Raw genomic sequence first — 22,950 nt, 5'->3', positions numbered from 1 at the left:
AATTAGACATCTGTTCTCCATTTTCAATAGATCCATAAGATACAATTCATGGGGGGAAATTAAATCTGATAGATGTGATCTTTCTCGGTTATAAAATTTTGTGCTTACAAGAAACCAAACGTACTCATGCCAAAGGCTGTTTCAGATACTGTCTCCCACTCCACACTCACAGCTAAATCAATGCCATTAGTGCGTGACACATTTAAATATACAGTCCTGTTGGCTTCTTCAACGTCTATAAACGTGGCTCTAAAAAAAAAAAGATTACAGAAAGCAGAATATAATTTCTACATATTGAATATATATATCACATTGCTAGAATATATTTAATACACTTTTAAATTTACATAAGCCAAGGTGAGATCCATCCACAAATTTCACACAGCACGAAAATTAGACCCCTACAGCTCAAAATATTAATTTATGAAGATTAAAAAAGTACTATGATCTGATAATGTGGTTTTAAAAATATACTAAGTACATTCTTAAGTATTAAGAAATACCCAGAGTCAGTAACTTCATACTATATATTCTAAAAAATAAAGCTTTGTCACTCCTAAGTTTCCTCTTATATGAATCAACAGCATATCAAAAAGAAAAAAATGAATCCAAAAATTATTAGTTTAGTACTAAAACTAGATCTACTGGAGTATTTCTAAGAAATAGAGTATTTCTAAGAAATAAAAAATCAAATATGTGTCAGCTTCCCGCGGAATTTCAAACTACAATCATGTTAATATATGTATGAAGAGTCATTCATTTGGTTTGAACAGCTACATATTTTTATACCATTTCTTGCTTTTTACCATCACTGAAAATACAAAATTGTACAAGCCTTCACTTGAAAGTGGGAATTCCAAGGAAATAAGAATTCTAATAATACCATTATACAGTACATGATTAGGTTTTGGATGTTCCTTGTCACAAGAGGGCATAACGCCTCTCTGGATCTATCTGCTGGAGCTCATTTTAAAAGTACCCTTTAAAAGAGTCAGAGATCAATTTCCCTCTGCATTTTCTTTATGTCAAAAGATATTTCCTACTTGACAATTTCCTTATGAATAAACTATACCTATTTGCAACTGCAGAGATACTGAATAACCCCAGAGGGGCCTGGTTTTGCAAAACTGTTATCAGGGTTTGAACATGTGCCCCCAGTCTAGCACCTCCAGTCGGATTAAACAAGGTGCATACAAAATGCTCATCCATCTCTGGTTCAGTGTCCAATATGGCAGAAATGTGTAGGGCCTGAAAACAAAATTAAAAGGTAAAGTTACTAGACTTCAGTATTTCTGCAATACACATATAAAGAAATCTGCTAAACATTTTTGACAACAAGATTATACATTTTGGAAAAGATCGCTTCTTTTTTATCTTAATCCTGATCCCCATAATATGTAATAGTTATAAGTGTTTCAAGTTACCACTTTCAAGATTTTCAACACTGTGATATATTCCACTGAAGTCTCTAAAAATAAATTTTATGACATTTAAAAATAATGTTGAGATTAAAAAAATAAATTTAGGTCTTGATGTTTGCTAACTCTTTATCCTGCCTAGCTACATAACTGCATCACTCTCATTCTAGTGTAAGAGTCACTGTAAAAAAAGCAATTATAGCCATAGAAGGCACAAATTAGAAACAACCCACATGTTTATCAAAAGAAAGATGGATAAACAAATACTGGTCTATTCAGTGCAGTGCTACTCAGCAATAAAAAAGATGCTTAGCTGGCTAAGCATCCAACTCTTGATTTCGACTCAGGTCATGATCTCATGGTTGTGAGATCAAGCCCCACATCGAGCTGCACACTGAGCACAGAGCTTGCTTAAAATTCTCTCTCTCTCTCACTCTTTCTCTGCTACTCTCCCCTGCTCAAGCTCTCTCTCTCTCTCTCTCTCTCTCTCAAAAAAACAAAAACAAAAAAACAAAAAAACACCAACAACAAAAACCCGAACTACTGATGCAACTCAATAGATCTCAAAAACTACGTAGGCCAAAAGAAGCCAGATACAAAGAGTACATACTATATGGCACCTATTTATATGAACCTCAAGAATCAGCAAAACGAGTCTTCAATGACAGAAACCAGAAAGTAGTTTCTCTGGTGAGGGCAAGAGAGAAGAAAGAAACTTCCAGGTGATGGTAATACTCAATATATTAATCTGAGTGTGGTTACATGGGTGTATATATATTTTGAAAGTTAATGACCCATGTACTTAAGATTTTTGAATTTTACTGTCTATACCTCAAAATAAAAACATGGGGAAAAAGACCGTTACGTAAGTGAAAGAAAATTCTACTTAATCCAATTTTCTCTAATGTTTAATTTGCCTAATTAGCAGAAAGTTCTTTAAACACTGTGAAAAAGAATCTTTTAAGAAAAAAATGTTAATATAATAACATATTTTAATTATTATATTATATATTTATTATATTAATATAATTCATAATAATGATCAATTATTATAATTAGGAAGATTATATATTTTATATAGATGTGTATTTATTATAGACATCTATATATTATATATTAATATTTATATAATATATAATAATATATAATATATAATTATATATTAATTATAATGAATAATTTTTATAATTTAAAAAGATAATAAAAATGGTTATTAAATTAATTAAATTAAAAACATTTTTAAAAAGAGGAAAATGCCTGTGAATGTAAAGCAATGGAAAATTCATCAAATACTTAAAATTTGAATTCTTTTATATCTATATCAAGATGTAAGTATTCTTAAGTGATTAAACTTTCAAATTTCCAAAAACATGAAAAAATTGGACATGTAAATAAATACAAATTAAGATGAGTTAAAGTGTACACAAACTGATCACAAAGAAAAGTGATTACCAGGTAGACTGTTTTTAGATAACATAATTTTAAATACATTATTTTATAATTATACTTTATGTCAGGCTTGAAAAATCTTACACAAATGTAGTTAGCAATTTTAAGCTTTAACTGTGTTTTAAAACATAAAATTTAGGGGCGCCTGGGTGGCTCAGTTGGTTAAGTGTCTAACTCTTGATTTCAGCTCAGGTCATGATCTCACGGTTCATGCAACTGAGCCCCGTGACAGGCTCTGTGCTATCAGTGCAAAACCTGCTTGGGATCCTCTCTCTCCTTCTCTCTTGCTCGTCTCCTCTCTCTCTCTCTCTCTCTCTCTCTCTCTCTCAAAAATAAATAAACTTTAAAATGAATGAATGAATGAATGAATAAAATTTAGTTGTGGGGACAGAAAATTATCAATATACAGAAAAGGAAGTTTCAGAAGGTAAACTTCCATAAGTACAGATCACATTTATAATTAACCCCAAATCCAGCATTTCTTCTCCAATAAGCTATTCCTATTCACACAGGATACAGGCTTCTCAAATAAGCAGGCTAGAGTAAGCAATTATATTTTGTTTAATGAAAATGTGGCCAAAAGGATGACTGGCTAGGGCTTAGTGACTATAATAAATGGTTTAGAGTTTTTTAGCTTTTGTTTTAAAAATAATATAAAGTGAAGTATGTTACCTAAATAGTTAACATTTACAACAGCAATATGTACAATTTCCTTATTACTTGCACATTCCACTACCCTATTTGCAGAACAAATTTCTCCACCAGCACTCTATGCAGACTATATAGCACTGTAACACTTTCACATGGTAATGTAATCATCTTTGCCTGTCATCTAGCCTGGGAGAACTTTTTTTTTTTTTCTTTTTAGGACCCAGGGTACTCCCCTAAGAGAAAATTATTCATAAATATTACTTATTCCGATTAAAGAACATTAGAAACAACCCACATGTTTATCAACAGAAAAATGGATAAACAAATAATGGCCTATTGAGTGCAGTGCTACTCAGCAATAAAAAAGAACCAACTGCAGGGGCATTAAAGCCTCATACTATACCTTGAAACGAACACCTTCTTCTAAAACAATGTAGCCTTTGACAGGGGTCAGATCTTTGGACTCCACTGAGGAGTTTACCTCTGTCACAATGAACTGAACTGTCACAGTTCCAAAGAGTCCTTGTGCAGGTTCCCGAACAACATACAATAGTGCACTACTCTCCTGTATGTAGAGAGCTGTCGGTTCTCTTAGGAAAAAGTGCTCACTGTTGTTAAATGATAGGACTCCAGGACCATCATCATTAGCAAGGATGGTAATTAATGCTGTTGAAATAAAAATATTAAAGCACTAAATCAAAATAGGGCAGGTTATAAGTACTGGGAAGTATGGAGATGTTTCATTATAAACTAAGACAACTCTTTTCTAGATCACCTTAAAAAGAAGGGGAATTTTAAAAGGCATTTAATAAAATTCCATATTCACTCATGATATAAAAATAGTCAGTAATCTTAGAATAAAAGGCACCTTTCTCATCAACCTCAAAAGCCAATAACAAAGACCTAACTCAATGTTGAAACATTGGAAGGGTGCCACTAAAAACAGAAAGACGACAACAATACCCGCCATTACTGCTACTATTCAGCATTGTCCTGGAGCCAGGAGCCAGGTAACAGGTATGAAAACAATGGAAAGGAAGACTCAGAACTAACACTATTTTCTAGACAACATGATTGTCTTCTTAAAAAAAAAAAAACAGGAGAAAAAACTTCTTAGAACTATTGTAAGAGTTGAAAATGTAAGCTGAGGGGCGCCTGGGTGGTGCAGTCGGTTAAGCGTCCGACTTCAGCCAGGTCACGATCTCACGGTCCGTGAGTTCGAGCCCCGCGTCGGGCTCTGTGCTGACTGCTCAGAGCCTGGAGCCTGTTTCCGATTCTGTGTCTCCCTCTCTCTCTGCCCCTCCCCCGTTCATGCTCTGTCTCTCTCTGTCCCAAAAATAAATAAACGTTGAAAAAAAAAAAAATTAAAAAAAAAAAAAAAAAAAAAGAAAATGTAAGCTGAGTAACCTTCAAAAACTAAGAGCTTTTTATTTTTTACTACCACTAAAGATAATATGAATAATAGCAGTGGAACAACTAATCCTACTGAGAACTTACAAATTGCTTAACCTGTGTTAACCCATTTAATTCTCACAACCCTAGGAGGTTGATTCTATTACTATTTTCCTTTACAAATCCAATGGCTGAAGCACAGAGAGGCAATCTGTGGAAGTACACAAGCTAGCAAGTGGCAGAACTGGTGCTCAGAGCTGGGAAGTGTGCTATGGAACATGCATCTAAAATATTATTATAATATCTCTATGTATAAGCTATAACTATTAAAAAAAAAAACAACAGAAAAGGGACCTCATTCACAATAGCAACAATACCTAGGAATCAAAGTTAAAAATAGAGGACCTATATGAACAACGTATACAGTGTTAATGTGTGACTGTGACCAATGCTATCAGTGTCTCTTCCATGCCCCCTAGGCCCTTTCAAGACCACTTCAAGAGTTTCTTTTGCCAACTGATCTTTCTACCTGAGGACGCCATCAGCTGATGCAGGAATAAAGCCAGAACTGCTGGAGACTTAACACCCAAGAGCATACTCAAACAACAAGGGACAGGAGCCGCTGAATGAATATCCCAACTTCTTTTTAGGACGATCACCCTGAACTTTGCTCAACTCGGTGTCTAGGAAGGACCCCAGCAGCACTGAGCTCCAGTTGCCCAAAGCAGTACCATTCGTCAGTCCATCTTTTACCAGCCTTCTTCTCTCTCTCTGTCTCACTTCTTCACTTCTCACTATGTCTCCAGAGATCACTTCCTCCAATAAACTACTTCCATCCAAATCCTTGTCTCAGGGTTTGCTTTTGAGGGAACACAAATTAAAGCAATGATACAAAAGATGATCTAAATTAATGGAAAAGTATATCATATTTCTAAATGGAAAAACAATATTATAATGATGCTGAGTTCTTTCAAATTAACCTAAAACTTGAATTCAACCCAAAACTATCAAAATAGTTGTTTTATGGAATTCAGTTCATTGATTCTAAAGTTCATATGGAAAAGATACTTGAAAGAATAGGTGAGATGGCTCAGAGAAAAAAATAAAAAGTATTTGGCCTAAAAAAATAAAATGTATATTAAAGCTAAGATAAATAAAACTGCTATTAGTACATAAACAGGCAAATAGAACAGAATTAGAGGCCAGGAAAAACAGATGAAAGAGAGAGAGAGAGAGAGAGAGAGAGAGAGAGAGATGTTAAAATCCAAAGAAATTCCTGCTGAGGATGTGAAGAAATAAAAATTTTATATATAACTTTGGAGTAGGGGTAATAAAGAAGGCAGCTGTTGTCCTTTCCACTCAATACCCAATGTACTCAACAGATGATCTTAATTACTCATATATACAAAGATTTATATATAAGAATATTTATTGATATTTTATGGAATTTTTGAAATGGTCTAAAGGCTGATTAATGGGGCATAGTTTAAGAAATCACCCACTATCAAAGCACTGAGGACTGTTTTTAGATTTAAAAACAGAAAATTACAAGTATAAAGTAAACCTGACAGAGACCAATAAGATAGTACTTCCTCCTACTCATGGTCGTGGGCATATAACCTACATAATTCCAAACAGAATTGTATTAGGCCTTTTTTAGGAATGCTTAAGTTTGAGTGCTCTTCTTTCCTATTATGTGGAACGTAAAAGGAAGATGTGGATAATCATCTTGTGACAAGTAACATTAGCCTTGTGTGGAAGTCAATATTCCAAAAGGCAAGGAGAAGAGGCAGAGAACAACAAGGTCTTTGGTGGCATGTTAAGTCCTGGTGCCACTCCATCTAAAACTGTGTATGCCTCTGGACCCTCAGATTAAATGAGCCAATAAATTACCTTTAAGTCCATTTGAATTGGGTTTTCTATTGTTTATACATAAAAGATTCTTAACACATCATTTCCATTCCTACAACCCTTTACATATAACCCACTATGTTGTATGTACAAAAAAATATATATTTTAAGAGTGCCTGGATGGCTCAGTTGGTCAGCGTCCCATTCTTGATTTTGGCTCAGGTCATGATCTCACAGTTTATGGGATTGAGCCCGCATCAGGCTCTATGCTGGCAATGCAGAGCCTGCTTGGGATTTTCTCTTTTCTTTCTTTCTCTCTTTCTCTCTCTCTCTCTCTCTCTCTCTCTGCCCCTCCCTTGCTCATGCTCTCTCTCTCTCTCTCAAAATAAACATTTTTTAAAGTATATTTTCAACATACTCTTTGAATTTGAAACAATGGCTGTAGACTCAAGAAAGGTTCTAAATACACAGAAATATCAATCTGTTTTATTAATATGGCAATAAAAGTAAAACCCAGTTCTTGAATTACTCAAGATTCTTTCATGTTTTTTATTACAAATCAAAATTTTTTTCACATATAGACCAATAATTTAGGAATATAAAGGTTAATTAAATTAAGGGAATCCCAAAGAACTCTCAGCCACTAGCTAAAACAAGAGGTTGAAGAGTCAGTCAACTCTTGGTCTTCTAAATGCACCTGACATATCACCACAGAAACTAAATTAAGTGACTTTTAAAGAGACCTTCTAATCCTACAAGCTCTATATTTCCATGAAGTTTTCTCCTCTCTTTTTTACCCTCTCTAAGCAGTCAGTATCATATCTAACAAGCAGTAAATTAGTATGACATTTCATAACAATGTCAAACTGCTCCAAAGAATTGTGGCTCCCATAATGTCTTAGGTATCAGTATACTTCAACTTTATGTGAAAATACTATAGCAATAAAATGATACTAAACAACTTGTCATTCCCTCTATTGGTAAACAGGAAACCAGAGACAAATTTTAATTCTAAATGAAAGACATTTAGTTATTTAATTTGTAGCTACAGAAATGACTTAATATAATTGTTACTACCAACCTACTTTTTTGTTTTACAAACACACAAACACACACAACTACACAAGGCTGGAAGGACTATTATACTGACATAGGGATTCCAAAATGTTGAATTTAAAATGCTTTTTATAGAAAACTATCAAGACTTTAAACCCTGTACAACTGCCTCCATGTTAGGAAAACATCATGAGTGAAAGTGAACTGTATATAAGAAATTGTTAATTACCTATTGTTTTTTCCCCCAGCTCTAGTCCAGGAGAAGGATTTGTTAAAACCAGATGAAATGTTTCATCTCCTTCTGGAATGTCATCATCAAGAATCATGATGTCAATATTTTTATACCTTTCTCCATCAACAAAATGAAGAATCTGGACAAGAAAGTGAAAGTAGGTGGTATTATATATAAATATATGATTGATTTTTCACAGAATATTTGGCAAAAATACAATATGGCTGGCAATGTGAAATAAACTTTTTAATAAAAATAAGGGATTTTCCCCCTATTTTTTATTGACCTTTTTTATTTAAATTGACAACATGAAGTTTAAAAAGTAAAATGTGTGGAGAAAGAGAAGAAAGTAAACATTTGACTAAGGAATAAAAGGTACCAAGAGACAAATTAAAAAGCATTTTAAAACACTAATTGTGTTTCAGTAAATTAAAACAAAGAAATAAAAGACTTAAAATTTTCAGCATGCCTGGCTGGGTCAGTTAGTAGAGTATACAACTCTCAATCTCAGGGTTGTGAGTTTGAGCCCCATGTTGGGTGTCGAGATTACTAAAAAAAAAATAAAAACTTAAAAACTAAAAACCTTAAACTTTCAAAAAGCATAAGAAACACTCCAGAAAATATGTTTCTAATGATATAAATATAATGATACAAATTCTTTGACACAATAACCTGTGTTCTCCATTATCATATATTGCAATAAGACAGTGAATAAAATAGTATCAAATATTAAAACAAAATAATAAATGAATAAAATAGAGAATAATGTTTAGAACTAAAAATTTATAAATTTTACTAAAATAGTGAAGGGAGCTATTCCATAACATAGAAGTCTTCTACCCTAATTTAATATGCAATACATAATAGTTCATTACTTTCAGATTTATTAATACAAGACCTAAGTCACTATAATTCACAAGGAATTCACCGATGGGGTGAAGATGTAATCCAGCCCCAGCTGTGCTTCCAAATTCTGGGCATATACAAACAAGGAAACATGGCCAAGAGTCCTTTTGCTTCGCTGAGCTACCAATGTTAAACTTCCTTTGGTTTCATTTACTGCAAACCTAAAATAAACATAATACATTAATCTTTTCCTTATAAGATTTTATTCAGTAGATAAAAAATCTGAAACTCAGAAAAGGACTCTCACACAGCTTTGGTTTTACCTGCTATGTTGCCATTCGATTACACCTCGAGCACCATCATTGGCATCAATAATAATTTGTGCAGTCAAGCCCTCTGAATCTGAAAACAACAAAGAAATATATTTTTAAATAGAAATGATGAAATGATTTGACACAGAATTTAAAGACCATCCTTTGAGATCATATAATTTCTAATACAGAGCTATCATAGACATTACTCAAAGATGTTTAAGAAAATAAAATATAAATGCTTATAATATTTGAATAAGAAAACTTTTTCCTAACAAGAACACCAACTTACTGAAATCTAATGAACTGAGAACAATATAAAATAAGCAACTGCGGTTATGGTTTTATTTCTATTATTTTAATCCATTTCAAGAGGAAAGGAAAATAGGGACCACTGGACGAAGTAGAAAGAGCAAGAAAAGAGAAAGGAATGGGAAGAGAAAGGCAATAAGTACTGCAGAGAAAAGTGCAGGTTTAAGGAGAAGCAGGGAGAGACAGGGATACAAGGTGAGACAAAAGGGAAAGATGGGGGAAGGTTAGGTGGCACAGAGACTAAGACTGAAGTAAAGCTCTTTTATCCTTTTTTATCTTATACTCTGTCTACCAAGTTCAGTATATTCCCAGTATTCATTATTCAGTCTTGAAATATTAACCGTGTCCCTGTTTAGTTTTTTAATATTTTGTCCTTTCCCCTTTAAAATTTGAAGGCTCTACCTTACTCTTATGATACTTCTAACAGTGGCCTAGGTGGGGAAGGGATACGGAGGGCAGAATTCTCTCTGAGCGAAGAGAACATTGTCAAGAAAAGAATATAAAATCAAAATTTGTGTCCATCAGACTAGAGGCTTCACAGCATAAGCCCAGCTCCACCATCTCCTCACTGTGTGACTCTGGGCATGTTACTTAGCCTCTCCTAGCCTCCACTCCCTCATCTGTAAAATGCTCAAGTGTAAGGAATGATGGTACTGACATATAAAGCACTTGAAACAGGGGCATTGGAAAGCACTCAACAGAAGTCACACTATTCAAGTTACCTCTAATATGAGTATGAAGAAATATAAAGAAATATGAAGTATTTTGTTAGTTTTCTTAGCATGAACAGTAATTATCTTATAATAAATACTGGATATAAACAGCTTAGTCACTGGAGTCATAAATTCCTTTTGGAAAAGAACCAAACCTTTTCACATACAGTAAAACCTTGGATTGCAAATAACTTGTTCTGTGAGTTTTCTGCAAGATGAGCAAACATTTCTAATAAATTTTAACTTGATAAACAGGCAATGACTTGCAATATGAGTAGTATATGACGCCGAATGTCACATGATCACAAATGAACCAATGGTTCTTGAAATTTGCTTTGATATTTGAGTGCTTTGGATTACAAGCATGTTTCCAGAACAAATAACACTCGCAAACCAAGGTTCTTACGGTAATATGTTATAAACTCATTATTCTCTTCTGTTATTTTCAAAGTTGTCATACTGAGTCTCACAAGTGAATGAGGAAAACTTATTCCTTAGGTTACTCCTCTCGGCCATGCTTCTCTTCCTTGAACCCAGGCTAATTTCCCGCCATCCAGCCCATCTTCTAACCAAGGGAGGGGGAACAGGCTACCACAGGGCTCACAGCCCACACTTCCCAGGCAATCATACCTACAAGCTTCAGACAAAATTCTCAATACTAAATGCCCAAACTGCACACTAAAGATTGTGTTTTAAAATAAGAATGCACCTTGTTATAGTAATCTACGTAAATCTATACTAAGGTCCAAGTTTTACCTTTTAGTCTGTAATGAATAAAGTGAATCTTTTCTAAAGCATGAAAAGAAAGAGGTAAAAGGTCAAAAAAGAAGCAGAGAACACAATAAACAAACAAAAGTACTGCTTACCCTAAAGAAAAATAAAATCATCTGACAGTTTGGAGATCTAATAAAAATAGCAAATTAATTTTAACAGGAAAAATGCCTAAGAACTAATTCTATTTTTAAGATTACAAATTTCATCATAAATAGTTGTAAAATTTAGAAAGCATCACACAATAAATAATTCTTGAATGTGTTTATGACGTCCAAGGTACAAAAATGCAACAGATGACAATCTCTAAATTAAACCTAAAAGCTCACTCTATTTTCTTTCATAGCTGAGATTAACAAGTATTATAAGCGATTACTTCTGATTTAAAAATGAATAACTTTACTTCATTTGCAGTGAATAAACGGAAACAAACAAAAATCATACCTAGTCTAGGAGGAAATGAAGTTAAAGGAGCCATGATAAGGTCAACATAAGTTAAATTCACAAGGAAATATTCTTCTAGCTCTGGTATGTCGTCCTGCAAAAATTATATCCATTAAATTCCCTATAGTTACGCTCTCAAAGTCATGACCTCTCACAAGCAGTTTTTAAAATTATCTGGTAAATATATACACTTAAGTAGTATATAGCAAGTATAAAAATGCAAAGCTAGAATAGAAAAGATTTAAAATTTTAAATAAACATTCTTGGCTATGATGTTTTTTTCAGATTTGACACCAAAAGCAAAAGCATAAATAACCAAGTGGGACTACAACAAACTAAAAAGCTTCTGCACAGCAAAGGAAACCATCCACAAAATGAAAAGACAACCAATGGAATGGGAGAAAGTATCTGCAAATCACATATATGATAAAGAGTTAACATCCAAAATACATAAAGAACTGCTACAACTCAGCAGCCCCCCCCTCCAAAAAAACCCCACAAATAATCTGATTTAAAAATGTACAACAGATCTAGTTATTTTTCCAAGAAAGATGTGGCCAACACATACAGGAAAAGGTGCTCAATATCACTGATCATCATGGAAATGCAAATCAAAACCAGAATGAGACATTACCTTACATTTCTTAGAATGACTATTATCAAAAAGACAAGCGATACATATTGGTGAGGATGTGGAGAATAGGGAGCCCTTGTGTACTGTTGGTGGGAATGTAAATTTGTACAGCCACTATGCGACACAATATGGAGGTTCCTCAAAGAATTAAAAATAGAACTACCATATAATCCAGCAATCCCACACCAGGGTATATACCCAAAGGTAGTAAAAACAGGGTATCAAAGAGATACTTGAACTCCCATGTCCGCAGAATTATTCACAGTAGCCAAGATACAGAAACTTAAGTGTCCATCAATGAGTGAATGGATGGGGAAGATGTGGTGTATATATACATGATGGAATATTATTCAGATACAAGGGAGACAGAAATCCTGCCATTTGCAACAACATGGATGGACCTAGAGGGCATTTTGCTAAGTGAAATAAACCAGACAGTGAAAAACAAATACTGCATGGTATCACTTATATGTGGAATCTGAAAAGAAAGAAAGAAAGAAAGAAAGAAAGAAAGAAAGAAAGAAAGAAAGAAAGAAAGTAAGTTAAACTCACAGAAATAGACAGTAGCAAACTGGTGGCCAGGGCCAGGGGCTGGGGGGTGGGAGAAATAAGGAGAAGTTGGTAAAAGAGTACAAACTCAGCTCTAAGATAAATAAGGTCCAAGGGTCTCATGTAAAACACAGTGACTATATAGGTAATAACACTGTTATCATATAATTGAAATTTTAAAAATTCTCAGACACAAAAAAGTCAGGTGATAAATATGTCCATTAAATAAATAGGAGGAATCTCTTTCACAATGTATACATGTATCAAATCACCACAGGGGCACCTGGGTTGCCCAGTCGGTTAAGCGTCTGACTTGGGCTCAGGTCATTATCTCACAGTTTGTGAGTTTGAACCCCCGTCAGGCTCTGCACTGATGCTGCGGAAAGCTGCGTGAGATTTTCTCTCTCTCTGCCCCATCCCCTGCTCAAGTTCTCTCTCTCAAAGTAAATGAACTTTTTTTAAAAAAAATCACAATATACATTTTAAATATCTTACAATTTTATATATATTTTAGATTCTGCATAAGTGATACCATGCAGTACTTAATATTTCAATAAAGCTGAAATCTAAAAAAAAAATAATAAAAGTATAAACTTACACCTATTGTATGATAAGTTATTAGGTTCAACACACAAAACTGCTAATATATTTTTTCCTAAACTGATATGTCAACCAATAACACAAATATACAAAACTGATAAATATAATGGAAGAAAAGAAGGTTTTAAATTACCTTACTATCCAATGATTGGAATGTGGAATACAATACCATGAAAAAAAAAATACAGGCTTCACAGTCAAGGAGACCTAACACCAAATTCTGTAATTTTAAGTGAGTTACTTAAAGCCTCAGCTTCCACCATGGGGGAAACAATTGGGGACTGTAATAATGATTAAAAATAATGAGTATGGAGTGCCTGGCCTACAGAGAGTCTTTAAAAGTGATAGCTATTTGTGATGGTTAATTTTTTAATGTTTATTGATTTTTGAGAGGGAGAGAGAGAGAGAAAGGGCATAAACAGTGGGAAGAGTAGAGAAAAAGGCGTAGACACAGAATTCGAAGCAGGCTCCAGGCTCTCAGCTGTCAGCACAGAGCCCGATGCGGGCTCGAACTCACAAACTGTGAGATCATGACCTGAGATGAAGTCAGATGCTTAACTGACTAAGCCACCCAGGCACCCCTGTGATGGTTAATTTTAATACACTATTACTTTTAATCACTAGTGCCCATAACAGCATTGAAAATAAGGCAGGTATCCAAAACTTAATGACTAGCAAAACCCCTGTCAATCATGACAAGACAGTCAACAATATTTACATAAAAACCCAATGTCTGTGTGTGTGTGTGTGTGTGTGTGTGTGTGTGTGTGTATGTGTGTGTGTGCATAGTGTCAGTACATACATTTTGTATTATTCATTTTATTTAATGGAGATGTATTTCATTGTGAAAAAATAGGAAATGGTCTCTAAACTATCTTCTATAATATACAGACCAATGGGAGTTATAGAATCAGTTATGTAAAAGGGACAGTCCCTCACTCATCCCAGCAGCAACTCTCATGCAGCTCTCTGCACTCTCATGCAGCAACTCCCCTATCACTGCTCACCCTGTCCCCCAACCCAGGCCTGGCTCATTTCTGTGTACAGGCCTGTAGCCTCTTAACTTCATGCCACTCAGGGAATAGAAAGGGCTACAAAGACCTAAGGAGGAAAAAAAAGGTAAACTGGAAACTCTATGTTCATAAAACTAGACTCTGCAAGGAAAAGAAGGGTTAGCTACATATTTTCTGTTTTAAAAATTATCATATCTAAGGAATAATCCATTTATTTATATTTACTTATTGTATTAATAGGTTACATATTTGAAAGAAGACTTGGCTTAATGTTTTGTTTTGTTTTTACCAAATCGTGTTACATGTCACATGCTGAGTATTACCTTTTATCTTAAGGCTCTAGAGATCTCATACTACTGTATTAGGTCACTATGCAATGGTAATCAACAAAGTGTAAGAGTTACTAACTTCAGATGATGAATGGTTTACACTACTTAGAATTTACTAAAAGTAAAAAGCTTCTGAGCAAATAAAACCTTTTCAAAAACAGAAGCCCCAATTAAAGACTAGTTGAAAATTATTTTTCTAAAGCAGTATTTATGGTCTTCCCTCCAACACACAAACATACCATCTCCTACCTTCTCCATACATACTACTTTCATAAACCTTTCGGAAATGTATTCAGGTAGCTGAAGCACTGGGTCCCAAAACAGCATGAGGTTTTACAAGATGAAAAATCATTTAAAATGTAATTTCAGTCACCAGTGATAACTTTAAGTTTGACCGTAATCACATTTTATGCCATCAGCCTCCAGTGAGTTTCTCACTATCTCTAATTTAACCAGTCCTAACAACTAAAATGCTGACCTACATGGATTTGCTGGTCCAACGAATCCTTTGGAGTAATCAAAATGCTTCCCTGGAATCTCGTAAGACAATGCCTATCTTAAAGGGGACTGCCCTAAGGAAGTTCTCTTTATCAGGAGATGTTTCTATAACAAAATACACAACAACAGACCAGCCTATTTTGACAAGAACAGAAACCCAAGTGTGGTTGTAAAAAAATCACAAAAGGAAATAAGCTGATTTAAAGGCACTAGAATATTCCATCAATTTCTACTTTCTTTGTGGTTATTTGGATTTAATATAACAATAGCAAAATAGTTTTACCTCAAGTATAGTAATGTTGATGGCTGCTGCTGTTTCCCCTTCTTCTAAAATCAGAAAGCCAACTACTGAGACAAAGTCAACATCTGGCTCAGCAAGGTTTCCTTCTGTTTGGTTCTTTAGACTCAACATTCCAGGAACCGTGGTATATGTGACATTAATGGCTCCTAATTGAATTGGATGAGAAGAGATTTTATAATTATTTAAACTTTTAAAATGATATCTTAGTGTTAACTTTTTGACTTTCCTAAAAGCACCTGCAGTACCTTGTATTCTTGGCCCCAATTCCTTACCTTTTCCTATAACCTTGGCCTTGTAATACCTCAGTGATATCCCATTGTGGGTAAGGTATACTGAGCTGCCTTCAGACTTTGAGTTTGGCTGTGACTTGTTTTGGCTGTTAGTACAAGGTAAAAGTGATTATGTGCTAGTTCTGAGCTTAGACCTCAAGGAGACTGGCAAGCTTTTGTTTACTTTCTTGGGCCTCTAATGATCCCAGGAGAAGAATGAGAGACATCTGGAGTAGGGCCATCCAGGCCAAACCCAATCTATGGTAGTGGACCCAGAACAAGCCTATTACTACACACTGCTGAGATTTTATGATTGTTACACAGCATTTCTGTGATGATAGATAATTACTTTAATCTTTCAAAAATAAGGAAGTTAGGAGCATCTGGCTGGCTGAGTCAGAAAAGCATGTGACTCTATAAAGAACTTATCAAACTCAACACCCAAAAAACAAATAATCCAGTGAAGAAATGGGCAAAAGACAAGAATGGGACACTTCTCTGGATGTAAAGAAGACATCCAGATGGCCAACCGATACATGAAAAAAATGCTCAATATCACTCATCATGAGGGAAATACAAATGGAAACCATGGAAAAACATTCTCTGCTCATGGACTGGAAGAATAAATATTGTTAAAATGTCAATACTACCCAAAGCAATCTACACATTCAATGCAATCCCAATCAAAATTGCACCAGCATTCTTCTCAAAGCTAGAACAAGCAATACTAAAATTCATATGGAACCACAAAAGACCCCGAATAGCCAAAGTCACATTGAAGAAGAAAACCAAAGCGGGAGGCATCACAATCCCAGACTTTAGCCTCTACTACAAAGCTGTAATCATCAAAACAGCATGGTATTGGCACAAAAATGGACACATAGACCAATGGAATAGGATAGAGATGCAAGAATTGGACCCACAAATGTATGGTCAACTAATCTTGGACAAAGCAGGAAAGAATATCCAATGAAAAAAAAGTCTCTTTAACAAAAGGTGCTGGGAGAACTGGACAGCAACATGCAGAAGAATGAAACTAGACCACTTTCTTACACCATTCATAAAAATAAACTCAAAATGGATGAAGGACCTGAATGTGAGACAGGAAAATATCAAAACCCTAGAGGAGAAAGCAGGAAAAAACTCTCTGACCTCAGCCACAGCAATTTCTTACTTGACACATCTCCAAAGGCAAGGGAATTAAATGCAAAAATGAACTACTGGGACCTCATCAAGATGAAAATGTTCTGCACTGTAAAGGAAACAATCAACAAAACTAAAAGGCAACCAACAGAATGGGAATATATTTGCAAATGACATATCGAATCAAGGGTTAATATCCCAAATCTATAAAAAACTTACCAAACTCCACACCCGAAAAACAAAGAATCCAGTGAAGAAATGGGCAGAAGACATGAACAGAAGACACTTATCCAATGAAGACATCCAGATGGCCAACAGACACATGAAAAGATGCTCAATGTCACTCCTCATCAGGGAAATACAAATCAAAACCACACTAAGATACCACCACACACCGGTCAGAGTGGCCAAAAGGAACAAATCAGGAAACTATAGATGCTGGAGAGGATGTGGAGAAACGGGAACCCTCTTGCACTGTTGGTGGGAATGCAAACTGGTACAGCCGCTCTGGAAAACAGTGTGGAGGTTCCTCAAAAAAACTAAAAATAGATCTACCCTATGATCCAGCAATAGCACTCCTAGGAATTTACCCAAGGGATACAGGAGTGCTGATGCATAGGGGCACTTGTACCCCAATGTTTATAGCAGCACTCTCAACAATAGCCAAATTATGGAAAGAGCCTGATGAATGGATAAAGAAATTGTGGTTTATATACACAATGGAATACTACGTGGCAATGAGAAAGAATGAAATATGGCCTTTTGTAGCAACGTGGATGGAACTGGAGAGTGTGATGCTAAGTGAAATAAGCCATACAGAGAAAGACAGATACCATATGGTTTCACTCTTATGTGGATCCTGAGAAACTTAACAGAAACCCATGGGGGAAGGGAAGGAAAAAAAAAAAAAGAGGTTAGAGTGGGAGAGAGCCAAAACATAAGAGACTGTTAAAAACTGAGAATAAACTGAGGGTTGATGGGGGGTGGGAGGGAGGGGAGGGTGGGTGATGGGTATTGAGGAGGGCACCTTTTGGGATGAGCACTGGGTGTTGTATGGAAACCAATTTGACAATAAATTTCATATATTAAAAAAAAAGAATATGTGGTTTATATATACAATGGAATACTACTTGGCAATGAGAAAGAATGAAATCTGGCCATTTGTAGAAACATGGATAGAACTGGAGAGTGTTATGCTAAGTGAAAAAAGTCAGGCAGAGAAAGACAGATACCGTATGTTTTCACTCCTTGTGGATCCTGAGAAACTCAACAGAAGACCAGGGGGGAGGGGGGGGGGAAGTCACAGAGAAAGAAGGAGGCAAACCATAAGAGACTCTTAAATACTGAGAATAAACTGAGGGTTGATGGCAGGGGTGGTTAGGGGAAAGTGAGTGATGGGCATTGAGGAGGGCACCTATTGGAATGAGCACTGGGTGTTGTACAGAAACCAATTTGACAGTAAATTTCATTTTAAAAATAAATAAAATTTTTAAAAATAAAAATTAAAAAAAAAATGGAAACCATAATGAGATACCACCTCACACCTGTCAGAATGGCTAACATTAACAACATGGCAACAACACATGTTGGCAAGAATGTGGAGAAAGAGGATCTCTTTTGCATTGCTGGTGGGAATGCACACTGGTATAGCCACTCTGGAAAATAGTATGGAGGTTCCTCAAAAAATTGAAAATAGACCTACCCTACAACCCAGCAAATAGCACTACTAGATATTTATCCACAGGATACAGGTGTGCTGTTTTGAAGGGGCACATGCACCCCAATGTTTATAGCAGCGCTATCAACAACAGCCAAAGTATGAAAAGAGCCCAAATGTCCATCGATGGATAAATGGATAAGGAAGATGTGGTGTGTATGTGCGTATACACACACACACACACACACACACACACACACACACACACATACAATGGACTATTACTCGGCAGTCAAAAAGAATGAAATCTTGACATTTGCAATTACGTGGCTGGAACTGTAGTGTATTATGCTAACCGAAATTAGTCAAAGACAAATATCATATGATGTCATTCACATGAGGAATTTAAGATATAAAACAGATGAACATAAGGGAAGGGAAGCAAAAATAATATAAAAACAGGGAGGGGGACAAAACATAAGAGACTCTTAAATACAAAGAACAAACAGAGGATTGCTGGAGGGGTTGTGGGAGGGGGAATGAGCTAAATGGGTAAGAGGCATTAAGGAATCTACTCCTGAAATCATTGTGGCACTATATGCTAACCAACTTGGAGTAAATTTAAAAATTAATTAATTAATTTAAAAAAAAAAAAAGCATGTGACTTGAGCTCAGGGCTGTGGGTTTGAGCCCCACAGTGGGTGTGGAGATTACTAAAGAAATAAATAAATAAACTTCAAAAATAAAAAAGTTATAAAGTCTTGTTCTGAATTAACAAATAGTAAATTGTCTCTCCTGTCTCTGATTTATTTTAGCAATGGCTTTCATCCACACACGTAGAATACTGAAAGAGCACCTGCCTGGAAACCCCATTCACTCTACAGTAACACAAACCTAGAGATCCAAATTCTCTGTTGATGAAAAGCTGAACTGTCATGTTAGCCTCCTGTAGCAAAACAAATCTTGATGAAAGAGCAAAATTTAAAACTCCATGCGGTTCATCACTGGCTTCTACAGTCAGGACAGCTGCATATCCTTGAGCATCCAGCAGAGCAATTCCTGCTGGTGGAACCCCTAAAAACATCAGGGATCACAAGAAATCTAACAGTGATTTGGCATTAACTTCTAAATACTTAAATTATAACCCCACCCTCTGAAACATATTGAAGCGCCCAAAAAGTGTTCTATTTCATTCAACCCTGTAACAGAAATCTTCACGTTGACAAACAGAACCTACATTTTAGTTTTCTTTTCCTAGAAAGTAAATCATAAAATATTTTCACTTGACATACTATCATCATTTGCTATAATAATCATCCGAATTACAGAAATTGAGTAGAAATTAAAGGAAGTACCCAGATAATATACTCTAAATGATTAGATTGGAGCTATCTATACAACTGGCCCAAATCCAAATTGGTCTCCTAATATAAATTAATTACAGAAAAATTATTCTTTGGAAATGTATTTTATTCCAGAAGAAAATATTTAGCAAAACTTCTAGAGGTATTTCCTGAATCCACAAAGAGAAGAATTCCCATTTTGAGCTGATTGTTTTAGATCTAACATTTTTATGAGACCGACAATATTTAAACAAATACTTTCAAAAAATAAAGTAATATTTCTTAATTAGTATGCATCTAGTTGTTAAATATAGACATAGCAAGTATTATTTTCTAAAAAGAACAATCTGCTAGAAAAAATTTTAAATTGAATTTTGAATTACCTTGTGTCCTGACATCGTAGAGAAGGACTTGGTATACTTCTTTCTCTTCAGGAATGTTGTCATCAAACAAATGCACAAATATCGTTTTATTCAATGACCCCTATGACAAACAGAAAGAAGTTCATCCTTCCATTGCCACTGAACACAAAATATCTCTTGCTTTTATTGGCTTTATAAATTATGCATCTAAATAAATTTTCATTTAAACAAGCAGTCTGTGGATTAAAAAATAAATAAAAACCATTGACTCATGGGGAAACCAGGCTGAAAGTAGACAGCAGCTAATTACAGAGGATCCTGAATGCTGAGCTACTGAATGTAGATCTTATCGAATATGCAATGTAGCTCTACTAAAAATGTAAGACAAAGCAATACGTTGGGGAGATTTCCATGGCAGTGGTGAATAGGAAAAAGGGGAACGATGAAAAAGGCCGTGTTGCAGGAAAAGTAGGTACGAGAAGGCCAATGCAGTACTCGAGGCAGAAAGTTATGGAACGTGGCTTAATATCAAGGGAGTGGAAATGAGGAAGAAAAAGAATGAAACGCACTATCAAACAAGAATTCATACTGAGTACAGAAAAGAGGTGAAGATGGGAGAGTTATAATTAAATGGTGCTGATTTTCTATCCAAGAAATGCTCTTATACAGTTATTTCCCACCAATCACCTTCTTTCAATCTATCAGAAAGAGCTTCTAAATGGAACCTCAAAAATTCAGTGTGAACAAGACATAAAAAGATACTTAAGAGCTAAATTTGTTACTGTCTTGCATTTAAAGTTCCAAGACAGTGAGGAGTAACAGAAAAGGACAAGCACTATCCATCCTGTTCAGAATGACACGGTGGACACCAGAAGTGGGAGGGCAGGAGAGCAGCAAGAGAGCTTGGCTCAAATACAAAGTTGATATATACGATTTCCTTCAAGTAAGTCTGCCAAAGACACAGGAAAAACAAACTCACTTTCTGAAATATATTTATTTATTTATTTTGAGAGAGAGAGAGAGAGAGAGAGAGAGAGAGAGCACGCGCATGTGCAGTGGAGGGGCAGAGAGAGAGAATCCCAAGCAGCGGTCAGCGTAGAGCCCAATGCAGGGCTCAATCTCATGAATCGTGAGAAGATGAACTGAGCCAAAATCAGGAGACGGAGCCTTAACTGACAGCCATCAAGGCACCCTGCCCCGGGCACTTTTTAAGTCTTAGATATTCTTCGAGTAATGTTCTTCCTCTAGGTTTCAAAGAGAACTCTCACATCAATCTCTGTTAATCCTTGTTTTACATAATAAGAGTTTTCCCATTTTCTTCAAAATATAGTAAAACCTTGGATTGTGAGCAACTTGTTTTGCAAGTGTTCCACAAGTAAACATTTCTAATAAATTTTAACGTGATAAACGAGCAATGTCTTGCAAAACGAATAGTACATGACGCTGAATGTCACATGATCATAAGTGAGCCAATTGTTCTTGAAATTCACTTTGATATATGAGTGCTTTGGATTATAAGCATGCTTCCAGGACGAATTATGCTCGCAAACCAAGGTTTTACTTACATTGTTTTCCCTACATAGCTGTGTTAAATCTTTTCTTTGTAGTAATACCTCAGGAAAGAAGAGTTGTCCAGTAGAGTTACCAAAATTGAGTTCTAGATTTTCCCCAATAATTTTCCAGTTAACAGAAACATTTCCTCGACCAGGGGGTGTTCTTACCACATGGAATTGCAAAATTTCTCCTGCAAATGAAATGTAAAGATTGATAAATGTTTACCAGAAAATAAATAGCACTTGAACCCAACAAAACCCCAATTCCAAACATGCAACTATTACAGCACCTTTTCTATGAACATTAAAAGGCTGTCCTGTTTTGAATTTTCCAGAAGCTTTATACATGCTTATTGTTTATTAACATAGGGATCCCACTTTTAAATACTTTCATTTAGTAGAACTTCAGGAAGTTCAATATGTAGAAGTTACCAAAAGCACATGCTAAAATGGGAAACACAAACTTTCATACACTCCAAAACATGCACCAGAACATAAATGTTCTGTAAATTAAAGGGGAAAAAAGTCCTATGGTCAAAACTAGTAATAACACAAGTAAATTCTTCCTTTACTTCTCAAAAGGACACAAATTCCTTACACTGATATGCAATGTGATTTTACACAATGCATGCATAAAAATGCTTGCAAATACCTGAAAATCACATTTCTTCAAATTGTAACTTACATATACCATCAATGATTTTGTTTTATAAAAAGAAATACAAAGGAAAGGTGTCAAATTTGTACATCAGCCTCTGTAACTTCACCAAAGTTACGGTCTTCCTTCCTGGATGATTGAGGTATTTTAGATACTTTGCATTCTCGGCTTTTATCCTTACATAATACTTTGTAAAATTGAAGAAAATCATGACAATCATTTCTTTTCAACTACTCAAAGAGGAAAGTAAGTTCCTAGGAAGTATTGCTGATGGCCACATTGCTTGTTGAGAACATATGCTCAATTCAAAAGTCACAGATGATGATGAACACAAAGTTAATGAACTATATCACTAAAAAAATAATTTTTAATGAAAAGATAAATGGAATGGTGTTCCAAAGACTTTAAAAGAACACGAGTTATTTAAATTTGTGGCATAGACTTATAGTTGAAATCCATGCATATTCACTGCAAGTATCACTTTTACTTAGTTATCCAATAAGCAAACACTTCTAACACTCTTTAAACAAGGAGAGGAGAAATAAGACAAAATATGTTTACATTTTCTAATATTTTTCTAATAATTTTTAAATTA

At 35.1% G+C, this 22,950-nt stretch overlaps 1 protein-coding gene across 1 annotated transcript in view; it reads right to left on the bottom strand.

Annotated features, from left to right (window-relative positions):
* The window catches only part of ADGRV1 (adhesion G protein-coupled receptor V1), a 519,149-nt gene that overhangs the window by 409,144 nt on the left and 87,055 nt on the right, over positions 1 to 22,950 (bottom strand). The window contains 11 exon segments of the mRNA XM_032593635.1: positions 125 to 249; positions 1,073 to 1,248; positions 3,922 to 4,184; positions 8,047 to 8,188; positions 8,978 to 9,116; positions 9,219 to 9,297; positions 11,447 to 11,540; positions 15,353 to 15,516; positions 19,334 to 19,513; positions 20,166 to 20,265; positions 21,758 to 21,888. Of these exon segments, the coding sequence (XP_032449526.1) occupies positions 125 to 249; positions 1,073 to 1,248; positions 3,922 to 4,184; positions 8,047 to 8,188; positions 8,978 to 9,116; positions 9,219 to 9,297; positions 11,447 to 11,540; positions 15,353 to 15,516; positions 19,334 to 19,513; positions 20,166 to 20,265; positions 21,758 to 21,888 (1,593 nt within the window).

Source organism: Lynx canadensis, chromosome A1, assembly GCF_007474595.2.
Source record: "Lynx canadensis isolate LIC74 chromosome A1, mLynCan4.pri.v2, whole genome shotgun sequence".
In the NCBI taxonomy this organism is placed as follows: Eukaryota; Metazoa; Chordata; class Mammalia; order Carnivora; family Felidae; genus Lynx; species Lynx canadensis.
The sequence above is the reverse complement of the archived record's forward strand: the minus strand, read 5'-3'. Positions and strand labels throughout refer to the sequence as shown.